The sequence below is a fragment of the Phacochoerus africanus genome, chromosome 14 (genome assembly GCF_016906955.1).
Source record: "Phacochoerus africanus isolate WHEZ1 chromosome 14, ROS_Pafr_v1, whole genome shotgun sequence".
In the NCBI taxonomy this organism is placed as follows: Eukaryota; Metazoa; Chordata; class Mammalia; order Artiodactyla; family Suidae; genus Phacochoerus; species Phacochoerus africanus.
Window position 1 is genome coordinate 56,655,097 of NC_062557.1, and position 18,281 is coordinate 56,673,377.

The window sequence follows — 18,281 nt, forward strand, 5'->3', positions numbered from 1 at the left end:
CAACCCCATACCCCCAGGTGGGCGACCCCCGCTGCAGACGGGAAAATAACTACATCCCAGAGGCTCTCCGCAGGGGTGAAAGCTCTGAGCCCTATGTCAGGTTCCCCAGCCCAGGGGCCTGGCACTGGGAGGAGGAGCCTGGAGCCTCTCAGGCACAGAGCCCTCTCATCACGCCCAGAGACAAAGCCCCACCCACCAGAGGGACAAGACTCAGCTCCACCTACCAGTGGGCAGGCACCAGTCCCTCCCACCAGGAAGCCTGCAGCAAACCCCTGTACCAACTTTGGCCACAAGGGGGGCGGACACCAAAGCAAGGGGGGCTACCACCCCACAGCCTGCAGAAAGGAGAGCACACAGAAAGCGGGCCAGGAGGAAACAGCAGAGAAACAGGAGCCAGACGACGAAACAAGGCCAAACCCCAGAGAAAGAGCTAAGTGAACTGGAGGTGAGCCACCTCCCGGAAAAAGACTTAGAGTAACGACAGCAAAGATGATCCAAGATCTCGGAAAAAGCCAGAGGCAGAGACTGATAACTTAGAAGACACACCGAACAAACAAAACCCCCAAAAGACAAGACCCACAGTAAGTAAAAGTAATCATTAAGGTCAGAGCAGAAATAAACGAGACAGAGACTAAGAAAACAGGAGTTCCCATCGTGGCTTGGTGCTAACAAACACAACTAGGAATCATGAGGATGAGGGTTTGATCCCTGGCCTCACTCAGTAGGTTAAGGACCTGGTGTTGCCATGAGCTGTGGTGTAGGTCGCAGATGCGGCTTGGATCCTGCCCTGCTGTGGCTGTGATATAGGCCAGCAGCTGCAACTCCGATTGGACCCCTAGCCTGGGAACCTCCATATGCCACGGGTGCAGCCCTAAAAAGACAAAATAAATAAATAAATGAAACAAGAAGCTGGTTCCTTGAAAAGGTCAACAAAATTGATAAACCTTTAGCCAGACTCACCAAGAGAAGGCTCAAACTGATACAATTAGAAATGAAAATGGGAGTTCCCGTCGTGGCGCAGTGGTTAACGAATCTGACTAGGAACCATAAGGTTGCGGGTTCGGTCCCTGCCCTTGCTCAGTGGGTTAAGGATCCGGCGTTGCCGTGAGCTGGGGTGTAGGTTGCAGACGCGGCTCGGATCCCGCGTTGCTGTGGCTCTGGCGTAGGCCGGTGGCTACAGCTCCGATTCGACCCCTAGCCTGGGAACCTCCATATGCCGGGGGAGCGGCCCAAGAAATAGCAACAACAACAACAACAACAAAGACAAAAGACAAAAAAAGAAATGAAAATGAAGTTATAGCAGACATCACAGAAATAGAAAGGAACACAAACAACTAGTAGGAGCAACTGTAGGTCAATAAAATTAACCACCTGGAAAAAATGGACCAACTATTAGAAAGGCACAATCTTCCAAGATAGAACCAGGAGAAATTGAAAACATGAACAGACCAATCTCAAGCACTGAAACTGATTAAAACACTTGCAACAAAAACATCTGGTCCAAAACTGGATGGCTTCCGGAGCAAAATCCATGAAACATTTATAGAAGAGTTAACACCTAACCTTCTAATATTATTCCAAAAAGCTGCAGAGGAAGGAACACTCCCAAGCTCCCCAACTTTAAGACCACCATCACCGTGATACCAAAACCAGACAAAGACACCATAAAAACAATTATAGGCCAATATCACTAATGAACATAGATGCTGAAATCCTCCACAAAATACTTGCAAACCGAATCCAGCAATACATCAAAAAAGGGTCGTACACCATGATCAAATGAGATTTACCCCAGGGATGTAAAGATTCTTCAATATCCACAAATGAGTCAGGGTGATACACCACATTCACAAACTGAACAGTAAAAACATATGGGCCTCTCAACAGAGGCAGAAAAAGTTTTTGACAAAATCCAACACCCATTTCTGATAACAACCCTCCAGAAAGTGGGCCCAGAGGGAAGCTACCTCAACGTAATAAAGGCCATGTATGACAAACCCACAGCACACGTCTTCCTCAATGGTGAAAAGCTCAAAGAATTCTGATCCCACCAAGATGAGAAACAAGACAAGGATGTCCACGCTTGCCACTTGTATTCGACATAGTTTTGGAAGCCCTAGCCATGGCAATCAGAGAAGAATAAAATGAAAGGAATCCAAATTAGGAAAAAAACAAAAAAAAGAAATAAAACTATCACTGTTTGAAGATGACATGATGCTTTACCTAGAAAATCCTCAAGACGCTATCAGAAAACTGTTAGGGCTCTTCGATGAATGTGGTAAAGTTGCAGGATATAAAATTAAAAGAGAAATCCACTGCATTTCTATATAATAACAATGAAAAATCAGAAAGAGAAATTAGGGAAACAATCCCATTTACCATTGCATCAAAACAGAACAGAATACCAAGGAATAAACCCACCTAAAGAGACAAAAGACCTGTATTCTGAAAACTGTAAGATGCTGATGAACAAAGATGACACAAACAGATGGAAAGATGTACCATGCTCTTGGATTGGAAAAAATCAATATTGTCAAAATGACTAAATTACCAAAGGCAATATACAGTCAATTCAATCCTATCAAATTACCAATGGCACTTTTTACAGAACTAGAACAAAGTATTTTCAAGTTTGTTTGGATGCACAAAAAACCCAGAATAGCCAGAGCCATCCTGAGAAAGAAATATGGAGCTGGAGGAATTGGGCTCCCTGTCAGACTATACTACAAAGCTACAGTCATCAAAACGGTGTGGTTCTGGCACAAAAACAGACATATAGATCAATGAAACAGGATAGAAAGCCCAGAAATAAACCCATTGCACTTATGGTCAGTTAATCTATGACAAAGGAGGTAAGAATATACAATGGAGAAAAGACAGTCTCTTTAATAAGCGGTGGGAAAACTGTACAGCTAAACATAAAAGAATAAAATTAGAACCCTCCATAACATCATACGCAAAAGTAAACTCAAAATGGAGTAAAGACCTAAATGTCAGCCCGGAGACTGTAAAACTCTTAGAGAAAAACACAGCCAAACACTCTCTGACATGAACCACAGCAGTATCTTCTCAGACCCACCTCCTAGAGTAATGACAATACAAACAAACGGACCTAATTCAACTTAAAAGTTTCTGCACAGCAAAGGAAACCCTCAACAAAATGAAAAGACAACTCACAGAATGGAAGAAAATATTTGCCAATGAAGTGACTGACAAGGGATTAATCTCCAAAATATATTAATGCCTCCTGTAGCTCAATACCAAAAAATCGAAATACCAAACAATCCCATCAAAAAATGCGCAGAAGATTTAAACAGACAATTCTCCAAAGACGACATACAGATGTCCAAAAAACACACGAAAAGACCTTCAACCTCACTCATTATTAGAGAAATGCAAATCAAAACTACTATGAGGTGCCACCTTACACCAGCCAGTATGGCCATCATCAAAAAGTCTACAAAGCAATGAGTGCTGGAGAGGGTGTGCAGAAAAGCCAACGGTCTTACACTGCTGGTGGGAATGTAAACTGGTGCAACCACTGTGGAAAACGGTATGGAGATTCCTCAAAAAACTAAACACAGAATTACTGTTTGATCCAGAAATCCCACTCCTGGGCATATATCCAGAGAAAACCATGACTCAAAAAGATACACGTGGAGTTCCCATCGTGGCTCAGTGGTTATCTGACTAGGAACGACGCTACGGGTTCGATCCCCGGCCTCGCTCAGTGGGATAAGGATCTGGCGTTGCCGTGAGCTGTGGTGTAGGTCGCAGATGCGGCTCAGATCCCACACTGCTGGGGCTGTGATGTAGGCTGGTGGCTACAGCTCTGATTAGACCCCTAGCCTGGGAACCTCCATATGCCGTGGGTGCGGGCCTAGAAAAAACCAAAAAAAAAAAAAAGAGAGAAAAAAAGATACATGTACTTCAATATACAATAGCCAAGACATGGAAACAGCCTAAATGCCCATCGACAGAGAAGTGGATAAAGAAGACTCGGTAATATATACACGATGGATTATTATTACCCAGCCATTAAAAGGAAAGAAAGGAGAGCATTTGCAGCAACATGGATGGACCTAGAAATTGCCATGCTAAGTGCAGTTCGTCACTGAGACACAAACGCCGTACGTTATCATTTACATGTGGAATCATGAACGTCTTTGCAGATCAGAGACTGACTCAGAGACTGCACAACTCATGATTACCAATGGAGAGAGGCTGTAGGGGAGAGGGGCTGAGGGTGTGGGATGGAAATGTTGAAAATCTGGGTTGTGATGGTGGCTGTACAACTAAAAATATAATAAAATTGAGTAAATGGGGAGAAGACCTAAATAGACATTTGTCCAGACATACAGAAGGCCAAAAACATAAGAAAAGATGCTCAACATTGCTAATTATCAGAGAAGTGTAAATCTGAACTACTGTGAGGTACCACCTTATACCAGCTACACTGGCCATTAACGAAAAATCTACAAACACGGAGCTCTTGCTGTGGTGCAACAGGATCGGTGGCATCCTGGGAGCTCTGGGACATGGGTTCAATCCCTGGCCTAACACAATGGGTTAAGGATCCGGCAATGCCACAGTTATGGCTTGGGATCTGATCCCAGATCAACTGTGGCTCAGATCTGATCCGTGGCCCAGGAACTCCATATACTGCAGGATGGCCAAAAATGAAAAACAGAAAAAAAAAAAGTCTACGAACAGTAAATGTTGGAGAGAATGCAGAGAAAAGGGAGCCCTCCTATGCTGTTGGGAATGTAAATTGGTACAACCACTATGAAAAGTAGTATGGAGCTTCCTCAAAAAACTAAAAATAGAATTTCCATATGACCCAGCAATCCCATTCCTGGGCATCTATCCAGAGAAAACCATCATCAGAAAAGATAATGCACCCCCAATGTTCACTGCAGCACTACTCACAATAGCCAAGACATGGAAGCAACGTGTCCATCAACAGAGGAATGGATAAAGATGATGCGGTACATATATACAACAGAATATTACTCAGCTATGAAAAAGAATGAAATAATACCATTTGCAGCAACATGTATAAACCCAGAGATTGTCACACTAAGTAAAAGTCAGTGGAAAACATTTATCACTTATATGTGGAGTCTGAAAAAAGGACACAAATGAGCTTCTCTGAACAACAGAAACAGACTCACAGACCTTGAAAACAAACTTACGGTTACAATGGGGACGGGATGGGGGATGGACTGGGGGTTTGGGACTGGCCTCTGCAAAAGGAGGTCAAAGGAATGACTGGCCAACGGGGACCTGCTGTACAGCACGGAGACTTGTACCCAACACTCTGATAATCCACGTGGGAAAAGAATCTGGAAGGGAATGACGTGCGTGTATGTGTAACAGAATCACCTGGTTGTACATCAGAAATTACACAACCCTGTACATCAACCAGACTTGAATACAACTTTAGAAAATGAAAAAAGTTAAAACACACACAAAGTGGACAACTGTTACTTCAGGGTGACAGGATTCCAGGTGACTGACTTTCTTCACCAGGCATCTTCCATGTTCCAACACCAGGAACACATACGGCCGTCATCAGGACAAATGGGTGTCAGGAGAGGGTAACCTGGCTGCCAGCTCCGAGCCTCACCTGGTTTAGTCAGCTTGTGCAGTGACCAGGTCTGCGTTGGGGACACAGCCACCCCAGCCAGTGTGTATCGTCTATGGCTCTTGCTGCTATGCTGCAGAGACCGAGACACTGAGCACCTGGCCCTCCCCAGAGAGAGCCCGCCCTGCCACACTGACCTCTGCCACTCCCGCCGGGGCCGGAGCTGGTACTTGAGGAGACACTGGCCCCGCACTGTGGGCACTTGGAAGGTGGCAACTCCTTCCTGCAACAGACAGAGCCATGGTCCGTGGGGAGAAAGGGGTGGGGGGTGGGGGGAGGGGCCGAGCCCCAACAGGGACCCCCTGCAGCGGTGCTACCTGCGGGTGGAGGCTGGCGAGTTGGGGGAAGATGCCGGAGTGGATGAGATTGAGCTGCGTCTGGATCTTGTGGCTGCGGAGGTTGTGGACCGACTCGCAGTGCTCGTTCAGAACCAGGTGCTGGGTGTCAGGCCCGAACCTAAGACGAGAGACTGTCACAGGGTGCCCTCCAGACACTCCTGTCTGCGGGGTGGTCGCGCAGCTGCAAGTGTCCAAGGGGATGAACGACCCCTCCAGAGGGAGCGCCGTGAACGGCCAAACACCCCTGCTCCTCCTCCGCAGGGTCTGGACCCTCCAACGCCTTTGGGTGTGTCGGAAAGAACCCAGAAAATCGGAAGTTAGAGCCCAGAGCCACAGCTGGGGACTTGGAGACACCGGAGCACTGGGGGCGGGGGGCAGACAGCACTGGGAGGGGGGCGAAGGTGGAGTGGGAGGAAAACGGATGCGGACACCAATGCTGACACCCTGGGGAACAGGGCCAGGGGCCAGCGGGGAGGGGACGTGCCATCTGGCGTCCCCACAATTCCGGAGTCCGACCCCAGCAGCTCCTTCCAGCCGACGCCAGCCTCGGCGTCACTAAACATGGGCAGGTGGCAAGACCCGAGAAAGTGAAATGCCATGTGTTTAACACACTGCCCGATTAAGTGAATAATCCATCGTTATTCAAGAAACTGAAGCTTCTACTTCATGCTCTCAAGTCCCTTCTTTGGACACACACAGGGAATCATGACAGAGGCAGGATTCCTTCGGAGGGGTGTGGAGGGTGTAGCCTGAAGGAAACCAGCCCGGGGCAGACGGGACCCGCGCAGACATGGCGCCACCTGGGGGGGACTGTCCTCGCCTGCACAGGTGCTCCTGCGGCGGGGGCGGGCGCCAGCAGAGCCTCATTAGGCTTATGGGGGGGAGGCACGGCGGGAGGGGGAAAGGTGGGCTGCGGGCGGGGCGGGCTCCTACCTCTCCATCCACTGCTGGTATCTGCTGTCCAGGAGCACAGACTCAGGGGCCATGTGAACCACCAGGGCCACGGGGGCTTCGGCGTTTCCTTGGTAACTGGGAGGAAGGAAACAGGAGGCTTTGCTGCGTCGAGATGCAAACTCTGGGCGGGAGCCCAGGCCAGGCAGGAGCAGCCACAGGTCCCACGAGGGGCTCTCACCTCCCCACCCGGAGACTCCCCCTCACCTCCTGAAGGTGGCGTTCTCACACACGGGCTGAATGAACCCTTCGTCTGGACACTCCACCACGACGAAAGCGACCCCAGGATCCGGAGGCGTGCAGATCTCTTCAGGCAAAATCTGCGAAGTGGCCGGGGTCAGAGTGCTGGCAGGGCAGTTCTGGCTCAGCAGCACATCAAAGGGCCCTCAAGTCAACCCTCCTGAGTGAGCAGCACCCACAGAAAGATCACCCCCTGCACCCTCCCTGGTCCCTCTGCTGGGCCCCGACAGAGGCTGGCTTGCAAAGGACGCCTCACTCCCAGGGCGGCCAGCAGCCCGGCCTGGCACGCACGGTCCTCTCAGGTCTGTGGCTGCTGCTCCTAACACCTCTGCATCTTGCTAAGAACCTAGTGTCATTCCTTTGGGCCACGCACCTAAGTCCTTCTTACGGACTGAGTTCAAGTACAAGGGAGAGCAGCCATCCTACTAGGAGGACCCGACATCCCAAAGAGAACAACCCACAGAAGGGCCCCCAGCCAGCCAGCGCCGACGAGCAGGACAAGTTGAGACCAGAGACCCTCTTATCGCTTAGCTACGTGAGGAGATCCCAGCTGTTCACCTCCCTCCGAAATGGGGACTGCCAGGCCTGAACCGGACAGTGACCGTCCAGTGTTCCAGGTCCTGCCTGCCATGACAACTGGGAGCCTCACCTCTCTTCCTTCGTAGGTGACACTCTTCCCATCCTTGACAGCAGCAATGATGGGAGCAATGGCGGCTGTTCCGCTGAAATGAGAGGCAGGGGCTCGGTGGAGGGGGCGGGGCTTGGTGGAGGGGGCGGGGCTTCGTGACAGAGGCGGGGCTCGGTGGAGGGGGCGGGGCTTGGTGGATGAGGCCAGCCCACCCCACCACTCACACTGGGAGGCCCAGCTCCTTTGCTTTGAGTACCAAGAAGTTTCCCTTCTTCAAATGGAGCTGCAACAAAGAGAACTGAGTGTGATTTCAGTGGCTAATGACGAAGTTTGGTTTTTATCAGTCATCTTAAAATCGGTTTTGTGTCAGTTTAGTATTATAAGCTGAATAACTTACAACCATAGTGCTCTACTTCCCAACATGAACTCCTTACGTATCTTACAAAATATACATCATTTCGTTATCAAATAAAAAGTGCCCCTCAGGCACCTGGAGGAGAAACACTTGTTTTAAAGCCCTGCGCTGATCAAGAAACAGCCAAAGGAGCGTGGGCAGAATGCTGCCCAGCACAAGTGATGACACAGGCCACCGTGTGACACAGCATTTCAGGAAGGGACACAAAACCAGTGTGGGTGCTTCTTCTCTACTTTTCACATAGCTGGTAAAACTGCGCTGTTCCTTTTATACCGGAAAAGAGTCACGATGAAAAACTGCCAGGGTTCTATTATGTTAAAAGGAAAAACAACAATCTTACCACAAAAGTTCAAAATTTATGATGTACTTGTGTCCAAACACCTTAGAGAGTCACATATTTCACACAAAATAACAGAAAATAGGCAGAAATGGCACATAATGTCTTTGAGTGCTTATTTTGAATTTCATTTTCTTCTTTAGATATTTAAAATTTTTCTGCATTTTCTCTTCACTTCCTGAAGTTAGGAAACTCCTCTTAGGATCCTAAAGCCTGCTGTTTGGATCCTAAAACCTTATTAGAATTCTGGAGTTCTCTTTTCTTATTTTGGGGGGCACATACCAGTGGCATATGGAGGCTCCCATGCTAGGGGTCGAATCAGAGCTACAGCTGCCAGCCTACACCACAACCACAGCCACGCAGGGTCTCAGCCACGACTGCGACCCACACCACAGCTCATGCCAACACCGGATCCTTAACCCACTGTGCAAGGCCAGGAATCCAACACGCAACTTCACGGTTCCCAGTCGGATCCGTCTCCGCTGTGCCACAATAGGGACTCCAGGAACTGTGGAGCATTCTTTCAGAACATTATCCTAGAGTAAAGTGTGTCGCTTCCGTGCATGCAGGTAACACTAAGAGGACAACACTTAGGTGACAGATGCAGATGACGACGTCAACAAGCGCCGTAATAACCGCAGACACCGACGGAACCCAAGGAGCACAGACACGTGTCTAACGCGTACCGGGACCTCCGGCCCTGGGGGCGGGCAAAACCCTGCCTCCCCTGCAAGCCGAGGTCAACCCGTAGAGAACGCTGCTCCCGTCTGAGAAGCAGAAGCCAGCTCCGGGGCCGGGGGGCCCATGGCTGCCTGAAGCCCAGGGCTCCTCTCAGGCACAGCCTCAGACCCACAGGCACAAAGGCGGAACCTGCACCTGCACCTGCTCTGCTTTCCTGCCTTCCGAACCCGTCCCTGAGCAGCAGCAGGTGAACGGAGGGAAAGGGGCTGCAGGATGACCCCATGAGACCAGCTCCCAGCAGCCACGGAGGGGCGGGCAGAGGCCAGCGCACCACCTGCGGCTACTTGGCGTTGGAGCCTCAGCTCCCAGGACAGTGGCCCCCAGCAGCCCTGATCTCACACACACACACGGCATGCTCCAGGGCAGCCACTCAGAAGGACCCACACGACCACAGTTCCACCTAAAGGGCTTTAAAGAGTTACTTAGCTGCCTAAAGATACAGACTCACAGAACTGGCAGGTCTACTGGCAGCAGTACTTAACTTGGAAAAATGTAAATCACTCAAAAGGAAAACATTATCTAAAGCGGGTGGAAGTGACGCCGACAATGATCTCAGGACCAATAACCAGTATGACCGCTGACCTTTCATACGTTCTTACTGGGTGTTAAAATGTGGCTGAAAATTACAAACATATTTTAAAATGAACTTTAAATCAAATATATTTCTTTAAAGAGTCAAAGCCCACAGGAGAGAAGAACTGGGAAGGTGGAAAAAACAGCCACACCGCTGCATACGACAGATGATTACTGAAAACCTGTGGTGTGGCACAGCAAAGTCTACTCACTGGTGTGTAATAACTCACACGGGGAAAAGGAATAGTTACAGTTATGTTACTGATTCTCTTTGCTGTGCACCTGAAACGGACACAACACTCTAAGTCAACTATACTCCATTAAATTAAAAAAAAAAAAATCAAAGCCCACAAGAAACGACGTAGTCTCATCACACAAGTGTTTGCTGCAGACCCCACTATTCTAAAGAGTAACGTGAGCTCTTACTAATGCAGACCGTCGGTCAGACGGGCAAGTCCCTATTAAAACTCCGCTGTCACAAAACCTGACCAGCCTCAGACTTACTGACCGAGGCCTCCGTGGATGCGCGGCAACGCTAAAATGAGTGCCCTGCTGACGACGCGAGAGGACATAAACTAAAGCATTCAAGGAGTCTCAACACAGGCCGGATTTGTTTGAAGAGAAACAAAGCTTTCTGTGAAGTCTTTAACTTCCGAAACTTGGCCTTGCGTGGCTGTGGCTGTGGTGCAGGCCGGCGGGAACAGCGCCGATTAGACCCCTTCCTTCCATATGCTGCAGGTGCAGCCCTAAAAAGACAAAAAAAGAAAAAGACACTTAGCCTTTAGCTGCTCCTCACGTCGGAGGAGGAGGGTCAAATACAAAACCTTCTCAGCAGATGGGCTCTGGCTAGAGGGGAACCTGCGCGCACGCGCACACACACACACACACACACACACGCGCACGCACGCACGCTTGAGCTTTCCCGGCAACGGGTGTCTGCGCCCTGAACACAGGCTGACGTCGGAGCCGCTCCGTTCAAACATCAGAAAGGCTCAGGGGGCTCCCCGCCTCCCGCGGGCACGGTGCTTACCTTACAGATGAAAGCGACCACCAAAGAGGGGTCCCTGCCACGCGTGTTCTGGCCGACACCTGAGGAGCAGATGATTGTGACCAAGCAAGCATGACGGCTTAGTGTCACACACCAGGGTCGTCTGATACCTAATTACAATCTTAAATGGACACAACTGTTCTTTCTTTTTTTTGTCTCCTCAGGGCCACAACCTGCAGCATATGGAGGTTCCCAGGCTAGGGGTCAAATCAGAGCTACAGCCACAGCCACATCAGATCTGAGCCTCGTCTGTGACCCACACCACAGCCACAGCCACGTCTGTGACTCATGCCACAGCCACAGCAATGCCAGATCCATAACCCACTGAGCGAGGCCAGGGATCGAACCCGCCCGCCTCCTTATAGATACCAGTTGTGTTCTTAATCCACCGCGCCACAACGGGAACTCCCTGGACACAACTGTTTTGATACGAGGCACAAAGAAACACCAGTATTTTCCCTCAAGCAGGGCATCTCTTTTTCCCACCCGTATTGAGATCTGAGTAAAGAAAAATGCAAAACCCCAACCAGAATGCCAAGTGGAACATTTAAAAAATGACACAGTTTATGTGGAAGTGGAGGTAAGAAACAAGCTGTGATATGCTTTATAAAGTATAAGAGTGCGGAAAAGAGGAGTTCCCTGGTGGCCTAGTGGTTAGTTAAGGGTTCGGCACCGGTCACACCTGTGGTATGGGTTTGATTCCCGGCCCAGGAACTCCTGCATGGCATGGGCACGGCAAAAAAAAAAAAAAAGGAAAGTAACACAAAAGTTGAAAGGCTGGTAGAAACAACCTGGCTTGGGTGGGTGTCAGCCCCGGCCCTCAGCCACAGCACCCAAAAAGGATGGCTCACAGACACGGCCTCGGCAGGACAGAGACAGGAGCTTGTCAGCTGTGCCCCTCACTGGACATCTGTGCCCTTAAGCAGCCCAATTCCCTGGATACCTCTCATCTGGAACTTTAACTCTGTGTGCCAGCAGACTGTCATTCTGGGAGAACGGGTGCAAATCCACTCTCAGATACGGCTGTTTTATCAGCTCAGGTGTTAGTTTCTGCAGCATGAAAAATTCACTTGCATCACTGCTGCCTTAAGGAGAAAGGTGAAAGGTGCACCATGCCTCCTTGAGGCCGCTGACGCCAACTGCTGGCACAGCCCTGCGTTTGGAGACGTGGAAACACGGCAGGTGCACAAAGGCCGGACCCTGACTTGAGGATGACACAAGCCACGTGTGAAACGGGAATTCAAAAAAAAACCCAGGTGTTCCCATTGTGGCTCAGGCTCAGCAGTAACAAACCCGACTAGTATCCATGAGGACGGGGGTTCGACCCCTGGCCTCAGCGGGTTAAGGATCCAGTGTTGCTGTGACCTGTCACAGATGCAGCTTGGATCTGGCACTACTTGTGGCTGTGGTGGAGGCCAACAGCTGCAGTTCCGATGCAACCCCTAGCCTGGGAACCTCCATATGCTGCAGGTGCAGCCCCCACCCCGCAAAAATAAATAAAAAATAAAATCCGAAGACAAACAAATCGTAAAGTCTTAGTGAACTGTATTGTATGAGATAAACACTGTGATTTTGTAGCAAAAGAGAGAGAGAAAACACAAAAGCCTGTTTCAACCACCTGCCAGGCCCTGCTCTCCTCTGGCCAAGCTGACCCTAGGTCTGGGGTCCTCCCAGGTCTGTGCACTGGCCCTGCAAGCTCCGCGCGGCCTCCTTTAAGATAACCCTGCTCACCTGCCGCACGGCTGAGTCCTGACGTGACAAGAAAGACACCCAGCTTTCCTAGGATGGAGACGCCGCCGCAGAGCAGCGGGCTGAGCAGAGGCCCCCCACCCGACGGCGGCTGCCGCCCGAGCCCATTACCCTCAGCAGGGCGCTGCTCCCCTTCAGCTGATCCGGGGTCCGCAGCTGGCTGTGCACTCGGCCTCTCTGGACTGGACGCTGGCTGGGGCGTCCCCGCCGCCTGCTCACCTTCTCCTGGGGGTGGGAGGGGACATGTGAATCACACACCAGGCCCTGCACCCCTCACCCAGCCTCCGGGCCGTTCCCTCCTCCCATCCTCGCTCAGCTCCCAGGCTGAGCCGGCAAGGCCCCTGTGGAGGGGCACAACCCGAGAGCACATGGCCCTGGCGGGTTCACCAGACCCTCCCCACGCGGACCTTGGTCTAGGGTCCCCAGCACTACGAGGAGCACACTTGGCCGTCAGTTCAGACTCAAGGTCAGCTCCTGGCCTGGTCACACCCAGGTCTAAGGGGGACGGCCACCTGCTGCAGAGGAACAGGGAACACAATCCAGACTCGGGGGTCGGAGGGGGGCAGGCCTATGCGCCCTGTGACCTCGCCCACTGCCTCCCTCCCAGCCCTGAGCGGTGCAGGCCCGTGTCCCTGCTGCTCCTGGGCTGGGGGCTCCCGTCTGCACCCTTTCCGCACCGGGCACGGGTTTAACGCACCAAGGGTCAAGGACACGTCCTGTCGGCCCTGCAGTCCTGACGCGGAGGGTTAACCAGACTAAAGGCGAGGGGACACCGCAGGGACTCACGTGCAGACTGTGTCTCCAAGTCAAGACCCCGCCGTCTGGCCCCGGGACCCGAGAGGGCTCCTGAGCCCCTGACCCCCGGCGCACGTGCACAGGGCGGCTGCAGGAGTCCGAACACAAACCCCTCCAGGCCTCGGATCGCGGGGGACAGTGACACCCTCAGCAGACAAAGCCCAAGCCCTACGTGGGCAAACCTGAGCGCAGAGCTCAACGAGGTGAGTCCGAGCATCACGCGGGAGTCCCGCGTGTCTGTCCTGCGGCTACAAGCTCCCAAGGGCAGGAACCGCATCTCAGTCCTAAGCTAAGCTGACGCCGCACGCTCTGAACCCCAGGCCAGCGTTCACCCCCCACTCACTGCAGATGGGGACCTGCGACACCGTCATGGTCTCGTCCTTGTACTCTGGCGCCGAGTGGGGCCGCACGGCTACGGAGAAAGACCCGCAAACACAGCTGTGAAAACCAGCTCTCCAGGTCACCACCCACGACCAACCAGACGGCTCTGGAGTCCGGGCGAGCATCTGCGGGAAAACTGGAACTGCTAAGGAAACCAAAACCTCCAGAAGAGACCTTTCACTCGGCCGTTACCTTTCACGATGCCATGTGGGAAACCGTGTCGCGATCACTGGCGGCCGCCCACCGGGATGAGAAAGCAACCGGTATTTACGTCAGTGTGAGATGGAAACGAACACCCGGCACCGGGCGTCAGAGAAGCGATCATCTCGGCTCTGAGGGCCGGGGCCCGGCCTGAGATAAAACGCACGGGGGATGCTCCCAGCCCCGGGCCCCTTGCCCAGCCCCGAAGGGCCACTCACGGCCCTTCCCTGCAAGGAGCTCAGGAGCCGGGCCCAGGGAGGCGCCTCGACGCCCCACGGAGACCCCCGTCCGGCCCGCGCACGGCGGCTTTAAAGCCCTCCTGCCTTCCCCGCCCGGGTCTGGGGGTGGCGTGAAGTGGCGGCAGAGAGCGTGCAATGGGTGATGTTTTACAAATTCACCTCACAAAGACGAAGCATTTGATTTTAAGGTTTCGTCTCGCCAGTTTTATGGATTCCAACCTGAGCGATGAGGGCCTAAGAGAACCGGCAAATAACGGTTCACGACGGAGGAGAACGTACCCAGGTCTATTCCTTTCAGTGGACCGGAAAATATTTTGATGGCGTCCAGGTACTTCTCCTGGGAAAGAAAAATAAAGGAGTGAGCAGGGACGGCTGCGGAAGTGGAGGACACACATCCAAGCACGCGAGGCCTCACAGGTGTGGAGTATTTTCAACCTCCTTCCTGCAAACCTCGAATATGAGCGTCCACCACACGTGAGATGCCAGGGAGCGGGCCGTGAGAACCCGGGGAGGAGACAAAAACCAAACAGGTGACAACAAGGAGCAGCCGTCCTTGTGCTGAGTGACCTGCAAACATGAACACCCCAGGGAGCTGGGGGCCTGCTCTTTCAGACAGGCTGGGTGGCTCCTGAGCACAGGGCCTGGCAGTTGAACCCTGAAGGTCGGAAGGACACAGGCAGGGCGAGGGGGGATCTATGTGCGGACGAAGGCCTGAGAGCCAGCCACGCAATCCCACCTGGAGGCCGGGGGCGGACACCAGCGCAGGGGCCACAAAGGTGTCTGGAGGCCACAGCCACAGAGGCCTCTGCAGAGTTCAGGATGAAAAACCAGCCTGCAGTTATGCTCCAGACAGGCCCCTCTGGTCCTGGTGGCGGAAGGTCACCAGGAGGCGGGAGTGGGTGCAGGGACAGAGCTACCGAGAAGGAGGCCGAGCAGACAGACTTTACAGGGCTTGGTGACCGGCTGCTTTCACCTTCCACCTGGGAAATGAACCCTTACACTCAACGGCTATAAGGACGTGCACACAACAGTGTGGGAAGCCGGTCTGGAAGGTGTGTCTGAACTCTGATAAGAAGAAAAGCGAACATCCACCGTGTGCCCACCTGGTGTGAAACAGCTACCGCAGCAGCACTGAGTACGGGGGAGGCGTTACCTCCTTTAGCCCTTAACAAGGCCAAGCCCTGCGCAGGTGCAGACGAGGCTCCAAGAGGGAAAGCAGCTGCTTTAAGATCATACGAGTTAATAAAGCTTTGGGCTCAGGTGTCTTTAACTGGAAAGGTGAAGTGTTTACTCCACTATCAGTTTTCTCCGGAGGGGAGGCGGCTGACTTGGAAACGTGGAAACACGTGTTAGTCACATTAAACCGAAGACTTGGCTCTGAGCTGCGGCAGGAGAGACTCACCAGCTGGGGAGGCCCAGAAAGCACACACTTTGGAAGCCCGGTCTCCTTCAGCGTGAGAATCATTCCTAAAAAGAGCAGATAAAACCAGACCTCTCAGCGCCCTGCCCCGGGGTGGCCACCCAGAGGGACAGGCCTTACTCAAACTTGCTATTTTTCTACCTGTCCTCATCTCACTTCCAGTTATCAGGGCGCACAGGCAGCCCATCAGTGATGCAGGCCAGAGGCCCGAGAGCAAAAGAACAGGACGCAAATGCTTCTAGAACCTTCTAGAACCAGGGGGATTTGCTACAAGGGTGAGGCGCCCAGGCCTGCCCATTCAATTCTGCACCCTGGGCCTCCTCGCCTCCTCTGAGCCTCAGCTCTGGGACACCGACTGGTTCCACCGCCACTCCTCCGGACCCACCGCACAAACCTCACACCATCTGGCAGGAACACAATCTCGATCTTGCTAATTGATGGGCGTTAACAAGGGGGTGATCTGAATCCTGGGTATCTGAGTGGAGCTGATGGTCTCCACGGCAGATACACTTACAGTAACCACCACCACTACACTCTCCGTTTACGACCCGTGTCTCCGGTCCGGCCACTCAATAAATGAGATGAATGGTTACACCTGAAGGCAATATCCAGGTTTTTTTAAAAGATCTACTTTTGTTAGCTTCTGATGCTCCACACTGCAGCTGACTGGGCTGGCATAAAAAATTCCGGCTTCCGTGAACTCCAAAGACAGGGGGTTGGTGAGGGGGAGCCAGGCAGGTTAAACCCCCCCAGTCCTCCCTCCAACCTCTGACCCTAGATACTCACCACACAACCCGCCCACATTAGCCCAGTGCATTCGAGTCAGGAAGATGTTGTCCAAACGAGACACCTTCAGCCTAAGAGACAGAAAACACTTGAGCAGGACAAAGCAGACCGACCAGGGACCCCCTTCTGCTGCTGTAAAAACACCCCTGCCACAAGCTCCATTAGCGTCTCCACCCCAAGGAAAATGGCCGGCTCACTTGTGCTCCTGCATGAGTCGCTGGACGCCTTCCCCGCAGTTGAAGAGATACCTAGAGAGTGAACATTACCCAGAGCAGTCAGAAGATTGGACTCTAAAACCCTGCCACCGTTCAGCTGTTCTGCTGGACACCCTAAGGAAAAAACTAAAAAACATGTGCTCTGCCATCAGCCGCATTTCTGTTAGAACGCTGGGTTTAGGACCCTCCTCAGCAGGGGCTGGGGCACGGGGCGGGGGCGAGCTGGTTCCTCTCCCCATTGGGTCCTCTCCCCATTACCTCCTCCGCAGACCTGCCCACCCCACACACCGACTATGGAGCCTCGGTCCTGGGGTGCCCAGGAGGAGGGGGCTCGGGGCGCAGGTCTGGAAAGGGCACACTCATACCCAAGTCTAAAGCTCACGGGGGCCTCCCGGGGCCCAGGCTCTCTCACCCTCACCGTGAGGAGGGGCCCCGGTGACCCTGCGCGCAGCCCCGAGGCTCGCAGGGTGGGGCTCGGCTAGGGGACCCGCGGAGCCGGCTAGATCCGGCGCGGCGCACTGACCGGTTGTATTCGGAGAAGACGTAGAGCGCGGCGCCCGCATCGCGGCCGCCCGCCGCCACCACCTGCACATACACTGTATTCGGGCCCCCCGGCGCCCACGATGGGCCGCGCTTCTCCCGCGTGCGCAGGTGCCGTAGCGGGTCCTTGGGTGGCCGCTGGCGGCGTGCCGGCCCCTGCGACATGGTGCGCCCAGCCACAGACCGCAGCCCCAGCAGCGAACGAAGCGCCCACATGCACCCCCGCCTGGCCCCGGCCTCAGCGCAACCGGCCGCCGGCGTCCCCGCGTGCCCCGCGTGCACACCGCCCCTCTGCCCTCGTGGGCGCCCCAGCCAATCAGCGCGCAGCCAGCCGAGCCGCCCGCCTACACGAGGCCACGTGTCCAATAGGAACGAGCTTCGGCTCTCATCCTTGTCAATTGGCCGGGCCATAGAGAGCAGGCATGCTAGAGCGCCCTGAACGGCCCCACGACTGGTCTTTTTCCGCGTTTCCGGAAACCCTCGCCTGGGCGGGACCTCCGGGACTGCAAAACCGGAAAAAGCAATGCCGGTCGAAGAGCTAGTACTTGCAGTGGAATGTGGTGAAGTGTTCGAGACCCGTCCCCGCCAAACCACCCCCAATTTCTTTTTTTCCAAAAAGTTTATTTTAGTGAAAGATAAACACAATGAAATGCACCTTTTACAGTGTCATGTTAGTTTCAGGTATACAGCAAAGTGATTCAATTCTACATACATAAGTTTCTTTTCCAGATTCTTTTCCTTTTTTAGGTCACTACAAAATATTAAGTAGAGTTCCCTGTGCTGCACAGTAGGTCTGTCCTCACCAATTCTGAGCTGTCCCCTTAGACAAGTCAACCTCTTGTGGATGTTGTTAGGATTCAGTGTGAGGAGATAAACTAGATAGGGCATTATCGTGGGAGTTTTGCTAATTTTATGTCCATTGCTATTCGAATGAACACACGTTACAGATGTTTTTACTGACTTTTGGAAAGAAAAGCAAGGTCGGTGGTTAAGACAATAGGCTCTCTTGCACACCTGTACCTTATATACTTACATCA

At 52.7% G+C, this 18,281-nt stretch overlaps 1 protein-coding gene across 1 annotated transcript in view; it reads right to left on the bottom strand.

Annotated features, from left to right (window-relative positions):
• Window positions 1–17,530, bottom strand: part of ELAC2 (elaC ribonuclease Z 2) — a 31,482-nt gene extending 13,952 nt beyond the window's left edge. Inside the window, exons 1-14 of the mRNA XM_047758824.1 lie at window positions 17,228–17,530; window positions 16,687–16,737; window positions 16,490–16,560; window positions 15,686–15,750; window positions 14,563–14,620; window positions 13,806–13,874; window positions 12,779–12,892; window positions 10,901–10,959; window positions 8,029–8,087; window positions 7,826–7,898; window positions 7,144–7,256; window positions 6,919–7,014; window positions 5,965–6,103; window positions 5,785–5,870 (exon numbers count right to left, since the gene is read on the bottom strand). Of these exons, the coding sequence (XP_047614780.1) occupies window positions 5,785–5,870; window positions 5,965–6,103; window positions 6,919–7,014; window positions 7,144–7,256; window positions 7,826–7,898; window positions 8,029–8,087; window positions 10,901–10,959; window positions 12,779–12,892; window positions 13,806–13,874; window positions 14,563–14,620; window positions 15,686–15,750; window positions 16,490–16,560; window positions 16,687–16,737; window positions 17,228–17,460 (1,286 nt within the window). The 5' untranslated portion in view covers window positions 17,461–17,530. The remainder of the gene's footprint in view (window positions 1–5,784; window positions 5,871–5,964; window positions 6,104–6,918; window positions 7,015–7,143; window positions 7,257–7,825; window positions 7,899–8,028; window positions 8,088–10,900; window positions 10,960–12,778; window positions 12,893–13,805; window positions 13,875–14,562; window positions 14,621–15,685; window positions 15,751–16,489; window positions 16,561–16,686; window positions 16,738–17,227) is intronic.
• Between the last annotated feature and the right edge of the window lie 751 nt (window positions 17,531–18,281).